This window comes from Egretta garzetta, unplaced genomic scaffold (assembly GCF_000687185.1).
Source record: "Egretta garzetta isolate BGI_Z169 unplaced genomic scaffold, ASM68718v1 scaffold498, whole genome shotgun sequence".
In the NCBI taxonomy this organism is placed as follows: domain Eukaryota; kingdom Metazoa; phylum Chordata; class Aves; order Pelecaniformes; family Ardeidae; genus Egretta; species Egretta garzetta.
In genome coordinates, this window is record NW_009260494.1 from 380,609 (window position 1) to 398,928 (window position 18,320).

An 18,320-nucleotide genomic window follows, 5' to 3' on the forward strand; every position below is an offset into this window, starting at 1 on the left:
AGGACATTATCTGTGTTCAGCACCAGACATGAGCAGAGAGCCAAAAAGCTTTTTCCTTTTAACTCTAATAAAGCAATGAGAAGGTGCAGCAGAGACACTCAGCAACCTTCTGGTCTGCAGAAAACGCCAATATATCCCCACATCACAAGCATCTCAGCATCCAGTATTGCTAACTCCTTCGAGAGTTTCTACATACAAAACACGCTTGCTGAAAGTACAGATGTGAGCAGCGTCACTTAGCACCTGGGGCCAGCAGGAAAGCATTAGGCGAGCATATGGCACACCGGTTTACATGCTAAGAGACTTACTTATAAGCTCAAGGAAGAAAAAGAAAAAAAAAAAAAGGGGGGGGGGGGAACCCAAAACCAAGCTGTTGAAAGTTCTCGCCAAACTGTTTCCAGACAGCAAAACCTTCCCCTCTGATATCACCGAACTTAAGATTTCTTACATGCGAGGCTGCAGAACAAACTGAGAGAACAGAAGATACCACGGCCAGGTGAAGCCAGCAACAAGTTTTCTCTTCATCCAGAACAAACAAAACCACTGAGCTGAGGCTTCTGAAGGGAGTAATTCAGTAACGAGTGGAGTGACTTGAATTAGTACTAGTTGCCAAGACTACTGGTGGATCTCAGGTTTATCTACATCGTACTTCCCAAGTTCCCTTCCCAGACACTAATTTTTGAGTTTTGCTCCACAATTGTAAATTTTCTGGCTCTTTTATCATAAAGTCAGGAGTAATCGCCAGACACCTACAGAGGTGTCATCCAAGGCACTGTCCTCTTCGCCTCCCAATCTGCTACAAGTGTTAAAGGAAGGGCCCCCTCCACGACAGTAATAAATTATGCTACTGACTGAATACACATCCTTTAGGAGATTGCTTGTTAATTTAAATATGTGCATGCTTATGATGGCCAAACAGTACTGGGAAAAAAAAAAAAAACCAACCAGAAAACCCAGCCCCCCAAAAAACCCCAGCTGTCGAAGAACTCTGACTGAAGCATTTCTTTCGCTTCTGAAAGAAAACACAGCAAAAGAAAAGACTCCCATAAAAACCCTGCAGGAGATCCAAAGAGAGAACAACTTGTTCTACCTGTCTTCTGGCAAAAATCACAGCTACAGGAGGTATTTTGCAGTTAAAAGGACAATGGAAATAAGACAGCAGAAGCTCTGAAGACACTAAATTAGAAAGTTTAAATTTGCTCATTAAGGTTTGTCAACTTAAATACGTAGTTTTAGAAATAACTGTCTGCATCTTTGGCTGAAAGTAGCATTAGTGATTGGAGAAAAATACAAACACAATGAACAGAAAATTGTGGTTACTGTAACATTCCTTTTTCTTAGCTTTTTCTTTTTGTTGGCTGTATAGACACACTTAGGAAAACAGAGAACTCTTCTTTGTTCCATAGGCAAGTGATAGGTGGGCCAGTTTCCACTAGAGAGCTAGTGTGGGTTGTTATCCCAAGCGAATTTCAAATTAAGGAGTACAAACAGATGGATGATAACACTAAACCAGAAGCGAAATGATAACCAAACATGCTTAATTCCTATCATCCTCACAGGTAAAAGACAAATACAAAGTAACAAAAAATAAATGGAAGTGAAATGCGATGAATCACACAGAGAAATGCCACCAGCCACACCGGCACACACACGCACAAGTACAATCTAAGTGCCATATAAACATCCAGTATTTCTCCTGGTACCTCTGACTCCTTAAAAGCAATGATGAAGGATAAGGTCACATCTACCTTTAGCTAATGGAACTGCTATTCTTTCAGCTGCACAGTGACTTACCTCACAGAAGAGAGTGAGTTTGTCATCTGGAAGAAGTCCATTGGCCTCATCCAAAAGAAAGTCTCTTCTAATAAATTTTTTGAATCCCCAGTCCTTGCCTTGTACAAATCGATATGCTCGCTGGCTCTCTGAAAGACAGATATGGTGCTTAAACCCCAGCCGAGTGACTCGCTTGATCAAATGGCAAAAGACAAACAACTGACCCCATCAGACAGAAAGAGGGGGTTTTGGTTTGTTTTTTGTTGGGGTGGGTTTTTTTTGTTTTGTTTTGTTTTGTTTTTTACACACCCATTGCTTTGGTTTCTTCTCCTTTAGCGTTCAGGATGGAGAATTTGAACTTTGCTCGAACTTCACTTTTTGGACAGCTCACCAGCAACAGGTAGAGGGACAGATAATCTTTACTTTCTTCATCCAAGCCCTTAGGGTTCACACGTAAACACCTGTAGAAGCAGGCATCTGAATGAGATGTCAGGAACAGTTTTTGGCAGGTCATTCACAGCTTTCAGAGAAAGGGCATTGCAGAATTTTCACAATTAAATGTACAGCAAACAAGTTCTGTTTAACAGCCACTGAACCACAAGGAAGGAAGAGCTAGGTAAATAGAGCGGAAGTGCATGCTACAGTCAGCCTCGAGCTACATCTCCAAGACAGATAATAATATACAGGTGGTAACTACGGGCAAACCAATTGAAAAAAAACACGGGGGAAGAGGAGGGGGATATCGTTTAAATGACTGAAAACTATCCTGGATGCCAACTTTCACAAAAAGGGATGTGAAGGGAATGGTAGAATGGAGGCAATGGATTCGAGGAAGTGCAACAAATCCAGAGAAACGATCGGTAGAATTCCGCAGAAAGCAACTGAAAGGAAAAATGGATTTCTGGAAGGCTGGTGGTTTCTCAAAAACATAATACTAGGGCAAAAAGAGAAGAATACTCTATGTGAAGAAAAGGTAGTAGGTACAGGAAGAGGCTAACTCATAAGCACTTCCATGACCTGAAACTTGACACAGAATCTAACAAGAAGCAAAAACTAGGCCAAATGACTAACAACTCAAACACACAAGGACCAAAAAAAAAGAAAAAAAAAAAAAATCAAACAGATCTAGACATTAGAATGAGATCTGACTAGCAAAGGTTACAAAGGTAAGCGATTTAATAGCAAAAAGCAGTCCAAGGAAAGCACAGGTCTGCCACCCAAAGGAAGGGAGCACAAATTGTCTCTCACACACACACAATTATTTGGTGGTAGTTTGCTGCAGTCTATACTAAGGAGGTTTAAAGAAAAATGCTAAAACACTTAACATCACCAACAAGGCATAAAATAAGGAACCAGGTGTCCATGGATCTACGAGGTCAGACACAACTCACAGCAGATTCATATTCTGACCAAAGTCCACCCAGTTACTGGAAATTACTTGAGAACTCAGGGAAGATAAGAAAGGTTTTAAAGGAAAGGAAAAGGGTAAAAATAATGTCATCTTTAAGAAACAGAAACTCCTGGGCAGAAGGAGTCATAGAACACAGAGGTGATCCAAGTAACAATGTTAAGTCTCCAAATTCACAAAAAGCTGCCCTGAAGAGAAAGGCAATACAGTAGCAATAGTCTTAAATTGCAGGATTTAGAGTGTGGGCAAAAATAACCTTTTTTAACAACATGGAATATTAGGGACTGAAACTGGGAGGCTGAAATAAGAGCTGTGGACTCTCATTGGCTTATAAGAACTTGTTAAGATAAACAGTCAAAAAAACCCAACTTAAAGCATTAATAATCTTCCACGGCACGTCTCTGCTTCAAGGCAGGAGGATGTAGGCTCCCTTCCAGCCACAGCTTCCATTACTTCTGATGTTTTCCATTATCAGAGAAACACTGCAAACAGTCAGATCCTCACATTTGCTTTGTGTCCCCGAACACCATGCTGAAGCAACAGCACTTTCTCCCTGTGCATATGTTGTGCATCCAAGAAAGCAAGAACCCCTGGGCAGTACAAGTATTTTTTTTTTTATATTTCCTCTGTTATAGAAGCCCAAATTCTTTCACACAGTTGTACACCAGGGTGAACCTCTCTGCTCTAGTTCTTACCATTTGAGTTTATCATTGGCTCCAGATGAAAAGGTTGAGCTTTTGATGACCTCACCCATTTCTTCTCGGCAGAAGCTGAAGTTGTTTATGGTCCACATGTAGGAAAACTTCACCACCTTGATCTTAAAACAGAGGACAATAGGCGGTTTAGTGTCATGCCCATTCACCCTGGCCAACTTAAGGGCAAAACTGAAAACCTGGAAGTTTTACTGAGTCACCTGCGTGACAAACAAGCCCCAAGCACAAGACAACAGTGTCTGGAAATGGCTGGTAGTGGCAGCTGGACCACTCCAACTTCTCCAACTGCCTCCCCCAAAGTCCTGCCAAGGGCAGAGGGTAACATTCTGCTGTTGCTCACTGTTAGCAAGCGTGACATCATCGGAAAATCCAGACTCTAAACTTGTTTCGAATACATGTCTCTAAATCACGTTACATCAAGAACATCTCAGCACACTGCAGACTTACCTGAGTGTAACACCAGCTCTCTGCTACAGGTCCACTCGACATTTCTGCCGGAGGAGGCGGACTCGGCACCCTTGACATCGCCAGTTTGAAGATTAAACAGAATTTCACCACTCAGCAGAAGAAAATTATAGTTGATCTTCACCCTGTCCCCAAAAAGAGAAAAAAAACCAAACAAACCCAAAAATAAGAACAAAGAAAAAGCCTTCAGGAGTGCTCTTAAATTTCATGGGACACCAGTTAAAGCCATCATGCTTCCCCCCAGCACCTTCAAAGTATGATGTTGCATTGAAACATTTCAAAGCGTTACCAGGTGTTTCCTGAAGAGGGGATATAACCCCTCCACTCATTTTTTCAATATGCAGCCCTTTATAGCAATAAGCATAGCATATAATTTCCTTTAACGAGGCCAAGACTCAAATAGGAGACTCCCCACTTGACTTGGGATTTACTACTTCACCCCGAGGCCACCATTTCAACTCACTACTTACTCCCCATTTTCATTTTGAGAGTCTCAGACTATCAGAGATGAGATCTGACAAATAAAGTTCTTAATCTGAAAAAGCTACAGGTAGCAACATGCAACCCAAACTCAACAGCAAAACAAAACCCCAGGTTCAGAGTGACCCCGGTAGCATCAACAGAATAATTTTGTATAGCTTAAACCTTCTCCTGAAGCCTTACTATTAGGGAATGATTTCTCTACTTCAAACTGAATACCTTTGCCCAGAGGGAAATTCTCATCGCCTTTATACTCCAGTGAAGTTCCCAACTTCTAAGTGCCAAGTCAAACTGTCATCCGCAGAGAACACACAGGGTTAAAACTTAAAACCACTGCAAGACACCTGAATGAATACACAGGCACAACTGATAAACCAGGCAGCTAGTTACCAAATCCAAAATAGAATAAACAACCCATTTTTTACTTCTGAGTCCCGATCCCCAAGGCAGATACACAAAACGTCTCCAAAAATGAGCTTGGAAACTAGGACTCACGATTTTGGCAGCTATAACAGCATCCCATGCCTTACAGTTTAGCCTTCTGCTAAACACTTTCTGTTTCGCAGGTGGTCGTTATCTGCCTTCCTCTTACTGCACAGGACAGCCAGCGAACCACAAGAGCTTAATTACTGTTAGTTTTGTCCTCAAAAGGATAAAAAATAAAAAGGTGAGTAAAGGACAAAATATTGTTATCTTGTGATACAAATTGCTTTAAAGACAAAGGCCGATACCGAGGTTCATTGGGGGAGAAAGGTAAAGCAGAGGCTCACGCTCTTGACGAAGGCCGAGTGGTCAGTTCTTGAAAGGAATTGGTGGAAAGCGCTGACAATATGTACCTAAAACCCCACGCCTCAAACCAACAGAATATTTACAATAAGACCATAAATATATATGCACACAACTCCTCCAAAGCAGCTATCAACATAATTTGGAGTCTTTAAGCGCGGTTGCAGGGCAGGTCTGGATTTGAGCGCAGGCTCCAGCTGCAGACCAGACTTCATCAGCCCCCACTCCAGCTTCTGGCTGGATACTTGACGTTTGAGTTCCACGCACCTTCAGGGAGCACCTGGAAATACGGGTACACGGGCGTTGTCTAACAGTAAAACAAGAGGGGGGCTTTTTCTGGTTTAGTTTCCTTTAAAAAAGCACAAGTGAGCCCATGCAAACACTGACGGAGATCCTGGCTATCAGTATTTAACCCTGCAGAGATGCACCCCTGATGAAAATTTGTTTATGGGAGCAAAGCCCGGAGCAAACAACTAACTCGGTAAGATCCCAACTGCAGACAGCTCGCACTAATGTAAACCCAGTGCTCGCTGATCCAAACTGCCTTACAAAGTTTTATTTGCAGTTTGTGCTGTGCATGTGGAATGGGAAAAAAAATACTTTAAAACGTTGATTTAAAAATGAACATTTGAAAAAGAACAGGACATCAATATGCACTTTAGGTGCTTGCTGTGGGTCTTATTACATTAAACTTAAAATTACCACAATTCCTCCAAAGAAACTCAATTAAACCACTCTGTGTCATTCAAGTTAAGCCAGAATTAGCCAAGTGTTCAAAACTAGCATCTGCTAACTGCCCTTCCATGGGCAACATCGCTCTTGCCTCCGAGCGGGCCATTGCTTCACTGTCTCCAGTCACACTCTTTGGGGCACAGATAAAACCCCAAATTCCAGCCCAAGCAGGGAGAACGCCTCCTGCTCCGCTGGGGAAGGGATGGATGCCTTTTTGCTGGCTTTAGTCTAGGGGCAGGAGAGACCCACGCTTTCTCCTTCCCCTCGGGGTTCGCAGCAGCACGGCTCAACTCCACCCAGGCTGTCCCATTGTTCTGGTGGGGCTATTTTTAATCCACATTGTTCCAGTGATCTGTTTTATAGCACAGGCACAAGCGGCAGGGACACCAACTCCTGAGAGGGTAATAAGCAGCCAGGGAAAGGATGAAGTTTCTTAAGCTCAACCTCCTCCCTGACAGCAACCTGTCTGCACTCAGCAACGAGACGCTAAGCCTAATGAAAAGCTTTGGCCAGAAGAAAGCACAATGAACAAATAAAACACGAGAGCGGGACATGAAATCAGATTTTTTTTTTTTTTTGGTTAAACTTGTAGTTTCAGTGATTTTAGGTTTTTTACTAACATCTTTTTACTCAAAGTACTTGCAACATGGAAGTATTCCAGTCTCCTTTAAAAGACCTCCTTAGGCAGAGTGAGAAATAACGCAGCTTTTATTTAAGATGCATTAGAGGGAAGAAGACGAAAAACTAACTTAGCTTCAAATAACTTTTGAAGTCTCTGAACCACCACCACTGTGGCTCTCCACGCATCCCCCCACATACCTGGCGAAAACAGAGGTGCGAATTAAACCTCAAGCCACAACAACCTGCTTGGCCTTCCTCCTGACAGGGATTTTGGGCACAGCCCATCCCTGCGAGACCCTAAAGCTCCATGGGAAGAAGGGCCGGAGTCAGCAGCAGCGTCCATCCGCATCTTCCCCGTGACTTTGGCCCAGAGGCCAAAGCTGTTCTCTTTGCCTGGCGTCACAATTACACAGAACAGACCCAAACCAGTTCAGGTAAGGAACCAATCTCCACACAAGGTTTTTATCAGCAATAAGCAGTTTTCTGTAAGAAGACTTCTGCTTCCAGGTAAACTGAAGCCATTAAATATCTCTACACACACATTAGAGAAGTGGTTTAATGCAAAAGGTAATTACACAGTTAAAACACTCCAGTGGGTCCTTCTTGAAGACAAATTGGTAAATTTAGTGGTAACACCTCCCTTTATGGCATGAAAATGAGGTATTAATGAGGAGGGAAAGCGGAGACGACAACAACTGTTTATGTTACAATGGCACATTCATCAAGCCTGCTGGAGAAGCTGAAGGGTTTCCTGGGTGGAGGGCAGAAGTTAATCCTCAATTCCTGCACCTTCCACTGGTCTCCAAGAAGCAAACTCCAGACCACTATAGCCACCAATCATGTAACTGGGGAAGGACATGGATGATCGTGTGATGCAAAAATTGAAACAGCTACTGTCTGTATTTCAACAGGATTTTAAGATGTACCTAAATATTACCCCCACCTTACTACACATGTAAAGAAGTTTTAGAAGGCTTCCATGCTCTAAAGGCAAGACAACAGTATGAGCTCGAGACACACAGGACTATTTCATTTCCTCTGAGCAACTGTCACTATTATATCTTACATCCTTCCCTCCCAGATGGCTTGGATAGGCAGGTGGTAATAAAAGTTATGACAACATGCTAATAGAATTGCTGCACGTCAGTGCATCATTCGTTATGCTTTTAAAATGGCCCAAAGGGGACAAAGGTTCTAGATCTTAAAGATTTTCTAGTGTTTGGAAAAGACTTTCAGTCTAGTATGTCAAAACTTTCTACAGATGCTTTGCGAGGCAGCTAAATACATTTAATAAAGACGTTAAAACTCCAGCATACCCCTAGCTCAACCATCAAATCCTTGTCATCAACTGACATCACTAGTCCCTCTACGGCCGTAGCAAGTCACAATGGGAATGAACAGCTAATATCCATCGTGGTCTTTTTCAAAAGTTAGCAGCAAGGAAAAGCTTGCGCTTGCCTTGCTTAGCAAGCACACAAACAGGGGCAGCACATAAAAGGTCACGGAGATAAATCCTTAGAAGGGTGCTGTAGAAACTGCCATGTGTTCTTCCACCTTCAAACGCCGAATCGCTCTGCTGGCATGGACCAGTATCAAAGCATTTTAAAGGGAACCGCAGCTGACTCAAGGCAACGTTAAGTTCTGAAATCAGCAGGGCACCCCCAGTGTTTATTTGCTCCTGGACACTTAATACTTCACCCGTTCACACTTCTTCACTAACAGTGCTGGCACCTCTGAACTAGGAGTGAATTAAAAAGTGCTGCAGGCAGAGGTTTTAGGAAAACATTTTGTAAATAGTTTGGATATCAAAATTCTTTCTGGCCAGGAGAGGCAGGGACAAACTTGAAGCTACAGGCATAAATATCAAGTCACAGGAAACAAAACACCAAATATTATCTTACGACCACTGCGAGCCCATGTACAGTCTGCGAGGCTCTTACTTCCCTGAATATAAATAACAAACAAATTATGTCTCTGGACGTAATTCTCACCTCATTCACAACCGCTTCCAGATGAAGACTTTATCTAAGAACCAGAGCCAGATCAGATCTTTTTGAAGCACTGGAAGCATTCCCTCGCCACCTTCTCCTCACAATTACCTCCTGACTTAGCAGCTGTACCAAGACAGCTCAGCTCAAAATCTCATCTACTGTAGGAATCGGCAAAACTATTCTGTGAGCATCAGACTTGACCCGAGAGAGCTGGGGAATCTCAACTCCACAAATAATTCTAGAAGAGGCCTCAAAACCACTGGACTTTGCTGATCAGCCTGTCAAGTTCTACTTCTTCTCAAGAGAAACCAACTAGCTTTTAAGAACCCAGTAGTTTACACCAGAAATTTCCAAGTATATTAATTTTCAGTGAGTTTTATTCAGCAAAAGGTAACTTACAGAAGTCTGTAAAAGAAGAATATTTTTCATTGTTTCAAAAACTGGGGTGGTTGCTTCTTGGACCTGCACCACATCAAAGACTAAGCGCAGAGAAAAGGAGCAGGACAAAGATAATTGGAGCAATAAAACAAGGGGATGATATACGGAAGCACAGGAAAAGACCATTATCTTCTTGCATTCTTCAAAGCCTTGGAAAGGACAATGGAAGGTCTGAATTCGCTGCCATAAAGAAAGAAAACGAAGAGGAAAAAAAAAGGGCCAAGTCACCTGAAAGAGCAAAGTGGGATGCAATGCTATCTAACTGGTGGGTGAACAAAACGAGCAAGTTTTCGGGTTTTAATGTATACACTAAACAGGGCATCGTACCATCATACCACTCTTCCTACCTGGCATAACGAAAGCAGTGATGGGGCAAAGCATTCTCAGAGCCCGCGTTAACGGCTGCCAAGCTCCTGAGCGTGGCAGGAACTCTCGCCCGGCCACAAACGCAGGTGGGAAGTCAGGCACGCCGCATTCCAGAGGTTACACAGAGCTGCCTCATTATTCACACGGTGGAGTAGAAGAGACTCCACCAAAGTAGCAAACAACTCGTACCATAAAAACAGACTTAAGATAAGAAATCAACATTTACGAGAGCTGAAAGCGGCCCAGACAAAAAGGTAAAGGAAAGCCTTTTTCTCCCTTCGTGAAAGGAAGCCTGGTTTACACAAGCAAGAGGCGTATCCTGCTGGAACAAAGGAATGTGAACAGCTCCACCACAAGAAGCCAAGCACTGCCTGGGAAAAGCAAACTATAAAGGAGTGACATGAATGGGATACATACAGACCTAACCGTACCTGAGTTAGAAGGAAGAACGATCTTTGCCAAAACATGTGGCTGGTGAATTAAGCTTGAACACTTTCTAAAAACCGGGAGCGTGTGCATTACACCTTCCTCTGCCTCCTGTGCTCTTAAATCCAGAAACAGATCTTCCCTAACCTATACCCTGTTGAGTGCCACGAAAACTGCCAAGCTCAAAACGACACATGGAGTTTTTTTTGCAATCTTCAGTCATCAGAGAACAGACTGGAAAATCAACACAGTCATAGCAGAGATAAGAGGAATGAACTGGCATCCAGAGGCAGACACGCACCAGGCTAGAGGACCTGCAATTGTCCATTCAGGGGACAGAGACAAGAGAGAGAACCCGGTTTCCCTAAAATACAGTGCAAACAACCTCTCTCAGTGGCTGAGTGCCCGAGCTTTTCTCTGGGTTCCACGTACCACCATGCATCAGTCCTAACTCAGTCTGTGACTCGCCCCCATCACACCATCATTTAGGAACTTGGATGGGCACCTTCTTTTCATTACACCCCGAAGTTGCCAAGTGGCAACAACAGAAGGCCAAATTCCTGAGGTCGCAACAGGCCCTCTGGACACTGCACAAAAGGAAGATTTTAATTAAGGCAGACACATACACCTTAATTCAGTTTATTTCAGAAAACTCATTATCAAGTTGGAACATCCACAATTACTTTTTTTTTTGGTGATGACAGATCATGGAAAAGGAAAGAGAAGTTGCCTAGAAAAATCACTTTCAACACAGTTAATGTGAGAAAGAATGATCTCAAAACGCACTGAACATTGGCAGCCCACTCGGACTCGGTAACCAAAATTCCACTTTGAGAAATATTCCAAAACTAAGGGTTCCTTTTCCATTCCTGGGATCTTTTTAATTTTTTTCCCTTAAACCAATTCTCCAGTTATAAAACAGGAAAAAAAAAAAAAAAAAAGGAAAGCCTTGGTCACTGCAGAAGCCTTCATTTGCATGAAACTGATAAGGGACAGGCCAGCTGTCAGCGAAACATCAGCACTGCACCCAGAATTTCACATCTATTTTGCAAGCAAAGAAACACACGTTCTTTAGCTGTGGGCCATCTACCATCCCTTCCTCCTCCTCCCCAGCTATCACCAGATAAAATAGCAAACGGCTAAAGCTAAAGCAAGGGAAGAGAGAGGAAGTTGGTGGTAAGAAGCAGCCAAGGGTTCTCTAAATAGCTTTCATGCTTTTATAAACAAATCCTCCACTGCAAATTTCTGCTCTTCAGTCATTAAGTCGGTTTTTGGACATTTTTCTAAGGCTGCTTCATGCCAGTGTTTGAACAGATGTGAAAAACTGTATCCCCTTTAATCACACCCAACCCTAACTATAAATTACCCGAAGTATATTAGAATTACATCCACACCAGTAAATATAAAAAGTAATCAAATTCTTAAAAGCAAACAAGACTCTCTTTTAAATTTTATTTTAGAGTTACTGTTGCATTTAAGTCACCACTCCTATTTTAACCAGACGTTTGCATCTTCTTTAACTCTTTCTACTTCCATCTTTAATCCCCTCGAGGTACATCTCGACATACTTAAAGCTTAAACCTTCAGAACGGTTTTTCCTCAGGAGTTAATCTTCCTCATAATTTTTTAATTCAGACCATAAGCACGTTAAAAAGAAATAAATGTCCCACTCCAAATTCTCCTTTTCACCTCTCTTCTCTTCCCTCCTGCCAATCCGTTTCTGCTCATTCCTCTCCTCTCCCAAGGAAAATGGGATTGGAACACACCAGCTTAGGTCTCCCAGAAGCACTCGGCCGAGCAGACTTCTGTCTTCAATAAGAAACCTGATCTTATTTTTGCAAAGAAGGGTTTGTTATTGCCTGTGAACTCTTTTATTTTAGATTCTCCCTCACAGGCAAATCGTAAAAAGTATTTTACAGCTTCAGTTTCGACGTGTAGGGTAAATTGTTACCTGCCACTTGTCAAATAACTCAGTTGCCATTTTAGCAAATTTTTTTTAAGTAAAATGCTTGCACTTTCACAGCATGCAAGCCCTCTTCCAAATTAAAAGATAAACCCAGGACAACTACCCTTTCCCAGCAAACTTCCTCGCGTGCCAGGGAAGGCTCCCCCCTGAAGGCAGGCTGGCGGCAGCAGGGGTTTTCTCCCCTCTGTAGGTTGTTCTTGTAAGAGCGACACGCTGCTAGAAATCCCTCACACCTCCCCAGTCCCAACAGACTCCTGGGGAGTTGAAAATAACTGGAAGAAAATGCCTCAGCGATATAATGTCTAATCCGAGAACAAGCAAAAATGTAAAATGAAGCAGAACTGCATTTTTCAATCAACTGTGCTGGGACCTGGTACCGAACTCTGCTAAAGCACTCGGCTGCGATTGCAGACCTGACCTCCAGCAAACCACCAGACTCTAATCCCCTCTGGAGCCTTTTATTTATATCAACTTTCCAGCAATACAAACATCTGGGAGTCCTCACATAACAATTTCCAGTTGCCATCTTGCATTAATATTTGTAAGAGCTTATCAAAACCAACCTGAGCTGAAATACAGTTTCTGCCATTATTACTCTGGAAATTAAGCTTTCAAATAATCAGTTTAGAGCTTACACTGCGTGGCCAAAACTAGACATCAAGCTACCGGATGCTTTTACCTATTTGCAATTGCAGCATGACTTCAAAATGGTTATGAGAATTATTTTAACCTGCTAAATTTAAAGATCATATGATTGCCAAATAAAAGCACTCCTAGAATCAGCATGCAAACCTGGGGTTTTGGAAAAGCACGAAAAGAAATCCACAGCCTGCTTCATTCCACGGAACGCTCCCTCCAGGACTTTCTGGCAGGTACTAAAGAGCAATTACAAGCGCTGGAAAGACTCCTGTTTGCAGCCTGTTACCAGGTAATGCTTCTCCGACACACGGGGCTTTACAGGCAGGCAGAGTCCTCAGTTTCCAGCGTACTTTGTTTAGTCTTTTCTCCAACCTTATCACACATCAACACGAGAAGGAAAAAGGCGAGGAAGGAGATGGGAATCAAATTCCAAGCAACTTCCACTTCCAAACCATGGATATTTTCCTCCAAAATCAGCAGCCGTGTTTTGTATAAAACACATCACACCGACTTCAGCAAGGCGCGATGGCTTGGCCAGCGTAATTTTAATAATCTCACTCACATTAACATCAAAAAAATCGCATCTTACCATAAATCACACTCCAAAAGTAACACAGTTAGGGCATTCGCCAACATCCATGCTTGAATATCCTAGCCGTTCAAGAGCAAGATTATCAAGTTAGTAAGACAAAGAGCAAATAAAAATTTGGGGAGCTTTGATATTCTATATTTCATATCTTTTTAGTCAATAGGAAGAAAGGCTGGGCCAGAGGCATCACTGCGTGCCCGTTTGTATTAGTGACACTGGGGAAGCAGGGCAGCAAGGTGCATTCTCACGGCTTTCGGCATTGATGTTGTAACTGTGTTAACAGTGAAAAAAATCCCAAAGGCCTTATCTTGGACACAGGCAGCTGATTGGCTGCCTTCTAATTTTAATTACACATTCTAAACTGTTGTTGGCGTAAGCCACTTATTGAATCTTTAAAAAAGAGGGAAATGTAAAAGTACATGAAAATAAATTCCCAGGAGACACCTACATTTATTTCGCTTTAACATGAACAAGCCACCTCCACAAATCTTGCCAAAGAAGAAACAGTTCTTGTTGCTTTTGTTTTCTTCTTGTTACCCCTTCTGTCCTTATAAAACCACTTCAGCAAGTCTTCCTACTGTTTTTGCCCATCAACAGTAAAATCCGATAAGCTACTGGGCAATATTATCTAAAGGGAAATATCAATTATCTGCTTGCCAAGAACCAACTCTAAATCACACAGGTATAAATCTTTACTACCGAGTAACATGCTTGCAGGTTTGATAAGGTTGGCACCAACCTAGAGCAAGGACCTTGCAGAACATTTCCAGGATACAGCCGAATATGATCTACTGTAATGCTAGTGCTTGCGCTCCCTGATTAAAGTTATATTATAGAAAATTTAAATGACAGCCGTGCCACTGTAATCTTAATTGCTTCTAGAAAGCAGAGGTCTGTAAGACAGAACACAACACGCAACGGCAATTTTCAAAGCTTCTGGACTCAAACACCTACACCGACACACTGTTCTCTCCGGGAACAAGTACGAACAAAATCACAAGCTAACAGGAAACCTTCAGAAAATCATCGGTCTCTCAAAGGCAGCAGTGAAATTCTCAGAATTTCATTTACGGCCCACAAGTGCTTCTAAGAAATTAATCAAACTGATACATGTGGTTTCCAAGCACAACTTGTTGAGGTTGCACACTGCTACAAAAAAGCAGCTGAGGAAACAAAGGCACCAACAAAGTGATTTTGAAATGGCAGAGGCTGCAAGGCCAGGACAGCCAGCCTACAGCAGCCCGCCCTCAGCGCCTCCGAGGAAGGCACTGCACGCTGCCTTCACCCTAAGCTGATGGATTCTTGGGGCAGGGGGGCGGGACACAACAACGTTCTTTAACAGTCAACACAGTTACTCTGTAGGCATGGTCCTAGCCGTGTTAACTGAGAACTTCCCCATGGATGCAGGCAGCATCTGTTGTAGCCTCCTTACGCAGCACCGCTTGGGAGGCAGCCAGGCAGCTCCTCTGCATCGCTGTACGGCAGCTCCAGACGACTTCGTGTGTCCGTCTCCACCTGCTCTCCAGTCGCATCACTATAAGCGTGTCTCGAAAACCAGGGCTGCCATCTCAGACACGAAGGCAAATCCACTATTTTATACACAAAACAAAAATTAAAAAGGATTTCTTTTCAAGAGAAGGTAAGTGAGGCCTTGCTGGCTTTCAAATCGAAGCTGAAGATATAAAACTTAATATTGGGAAGTCTCCCACTAGTAAACCACTGCTATCAGAAAAAAGTTGCTATACACAATTATGATCTGATTTATGATTTGTTGAACAAATGTCTGCAGCAATGAGCAAAGAGTGTGGGCAGAACAGTAAGTAAAGCCACACTCAAAAAAATTACATATATTCTCAAAATAAATGACTTTTCATCTGATCAAGTCCCGTAAGCAAACTTCTACTTCTTGTCTAGCTCTAAGATCAGCAAGTTTTTCTAGACCGTCTCCTCTGCCCATGCAATTTTGCTTAAGCAGCAGTTCTTATCACAACAGCAATATTCACGTTTACTCATCTTGGAGATAACTGTTTATTGGTAAACATGAGGACTGAGACTTCATGGGAAGGAGAAAAAAAACCTGAACAGCTACACATTGCTGCTTAAGTCCCACAAATAATTTTGTGAACCTCTGCAAGTACCATTCCTGCATATTCACAGTTAAAAAAAGGTAATTCTTCAAGTTCTGTTTGATGTCAGAAGATAGTTTCCATTTGTAGACCATTTTAATGGCCAAAACAGTATCTTCCAGTTATGAATTGAGGGTTGGAGCGTTTAACCCCTCCCACGGTCCTGACTTTATAAACTCTACAGATGTCTAAAAATCCAGGGAGCTGTAAGGCCAGCTACACCTCACAGAATGCCACAGCGCAACTCCTGCCTGTAGCTGAGGAATTTACTCACAGTATAAAAACGAACTTCCAAATCTTTTCCGGGCATTTGCTACACTGTCAGTTGTTCTGCATCCTTTCAGTCCTAAAAATGTGGAGGGGGAAAAAAAAAAAAAGCAAACAACCCCCCCACAAATTACATTTCATGTGTGCTACGTATTGTCTTGAATTCTCGGCTACACACATCAGCAAAGAGGAGACTTCCAGAACCACTCTGCTCCTTCCTTCCAAAACACTGCTGCAGAGTTCAGTAAAGGGACACTTAAGAGCGTGAGACCAAGAAAAGAAGTTCTAATATATTTACAGATATAGTTTCTGAAAAACAACAGCTTCTTTGCCTTCTCAAGGGTACGAATACTTTAATCTCACGCTAGCTTCCTGTACCATCACGCGCTTCGAGAACTTGGGACACCAGCTTTATTTAAGAGGTCTCTCAAGTACGCAGTACGAGACGGAACGCCGTAGCAGCTTATCGACCAAGAATCAAGAAGCAACGCTCAAATGGGTTTTGGTTGGGGTTTTTTTGTTTGGTTGGGTTTGTTTTGTTTTTTAAAAAAGGTTTTTCTTGTATTTCCTCTCTGTGCTGAGGAGGAAACACGAGCAGCCAGAGGTTGGAGGAGTACAGCGAGATCTTACATAATACTCCAATCGTGCACAAAACCGAGCCAAAGCTGGGAGGAGAGAAGGAATTTTACAAAATTACAGTGGATATTTCCAACCGTGGAATTATGAATGCAATCAATAACACAGCAACAGCTCCTGATCTTACAAGAAATATGTGTCTTTCCCTGCTTTATGCCCGATTTTGCAGACAAAATGTCCAGGAAGAAATGAAGCAGATGATTTCAAGTTTCAGGTCCACAGCGAGCCAGGCAGTGGAACGGCAAAGCCCCAGGAGTGAAACGCTGAACAGAAGGGTGTGCCAAGAATAAAGCTGCTAAGTCCCTCTTATTGCAAACTGGATTGGTATCTAGAAAAATCACGCAGGGCAACAAACTCAGTTCACAGCAGGTACCTAGCAGTAGGCCTTAACACCAGGCCTGTCTGGAGGCTCAGCTGCAGATCAGAGTTAACCCCAAAGCTCCCCACACACTGGCCAAGCTGGCTCAGTGGAAACCGAGAGAAGGCTCTGGTGAATGGAGTTGTTTTTAACAGATACCAGGTCGAACCAGCCTAATAGTATTGCCAGTACTGGTACCTACTCTCTGTTAAACTATCAGCACGTTGTAAGATCAATTACACAAGAAATAGTATTTTTTAAGCACTCCACTGTGATCTCTGCAGGCAGTGATGGTGCTGCTCGCTGAAACCATGTGTCAAACCAAAACCCCTTCCATTTTAACTCCCTCCCTGGTCTGTATCTATGTGCAAATCCCGAAGGCTTTGGGGACGAAACACAATCAGTGTTATAATAGTGGTGGCTATACTGAAGTACATCAGGGTATCAGATTTGACAGTAGTTTCTACGATCCTATGGTAGATAGTTTTCTATTACTGTCCTCTACTGATACAGTGACAGGATGACAGCCTGCGATGTACTTCTGCTGTCGTGTTGTCTTTATCCCGATACACATCCATGGCCAAGTACCATTAAGAAAAAAAAAAATAAATCTGTTTTTAATTCACGTCACAGTGAAACAAGTGACATAATGAAACCAAATCGTTCTGGGCATCTGGTTAGAAAATGTCACTGAAAAAGAAGCAAGCCAGTTGTATGTTTTACTTCACTAATTTAGGGGGTTTTTATAAGCAAAGAGCCGTATTTTATAAAGCATTAATAATAGTGAAATTCTTCAGACTTTTATAGGGCGTTACACCAAGCCACCTCAGACATAACCACTGAGAACTCCGAAGGCAAAGAAAAAGAAAAAAAAAAAAATCATAAAAAAGGATTCCTTTTCGTTATGTTGCAATGATGCTCTACAGTCACAAATGTAAACACATCTAATAACGCTGAGTTGCAGAAAAATGACAACAAATAATGTGACATTCCATATTTTTCTCCCCCCCCAACCCAAAAAACTCCTGTCAGAAAAAGACGATTCCATTTCACAGGCAGCTTTGCAAACACTACGACGCTGGTATTTTACCTTTATAATATCACCTATCGCTAACCAAGGCAGCGCGTGCCACGGGCACTCTGCTACCAAATCCCATGCGTGACACATTTAACTACGAAAGGGAATTCTTTTGCCTTTCCATACTGCATGATGATGCACCATTTCCTTTAAACACCACCGCAGGCCTGAGACACAGCTAAGGAATACCAGTGCTGATCCCAGCCACCCCGGGGTCCAATTCCCAGGAAGACCAAGTTCCCTCCCGGTGACAAACGTGCCCACAGCCCCGAGTGGCGGAGCCGCGACCTGTCACCCCTCCCCCGCCTGCGCTCTCAGCCACCTCAGGCTTTCCACTGCAGCCCGTGTCTCCTCTCCCCCGCTCGCGTGCCCTCCCTCAGTCCCTGGCACCCCTCCGAACCCCCGTCCCTGCCCGGGGACCTCGCGGAATCCCCTCCCCCGGCCTCCCCCCAACTTTTCCCG

General features: G+C 42.9%; 1 protein-coding gene across 2 annotated transcripts in view; it reads right to left on the reverse strand.

The window, feature by feature from the left end:
- Positions 1-18,320, reverse strand: part of LOC104131240 (speckle type BTB/POZ protein) — a 34,331-nt gene that overhangs the window by 8,833 nt on the left and 7,178 nt on the right. Inside the window, exons 2-6 of one of the 2 annotated variants that reach the window (XM_035899909.1) lie at positions 7,615-7,618; positions 4,342-4,484; positions 3,877-3,998; positions 2,083-2,234; positions 1,795-1,922 (exon numbers count right to left, since the gene is read on the reverse strand). In XM_035899909.1, coding sequence (XP_035755802.1) covers positions 1,795-1,922; positions 2,083-2,234; positions 3,877-3,998; positions 4,342-4,419 — 480 coding nt within the window. In that variant the 5' untranslated portion in view covers positions 4,420-4,484; positions 7,615-7,618. Of the gene's footprint in view, positions 1-1,794; positions 1,923-2,082; positions 2,235-3,876; positions 3,999-4,341; positions 4,485-5,058; positions 7,586-7,614; positions 7,619-18,320 lie in introns of those variants that run through there. The other variant, XM_009644393.2, reaches the window with a different exon arrangement.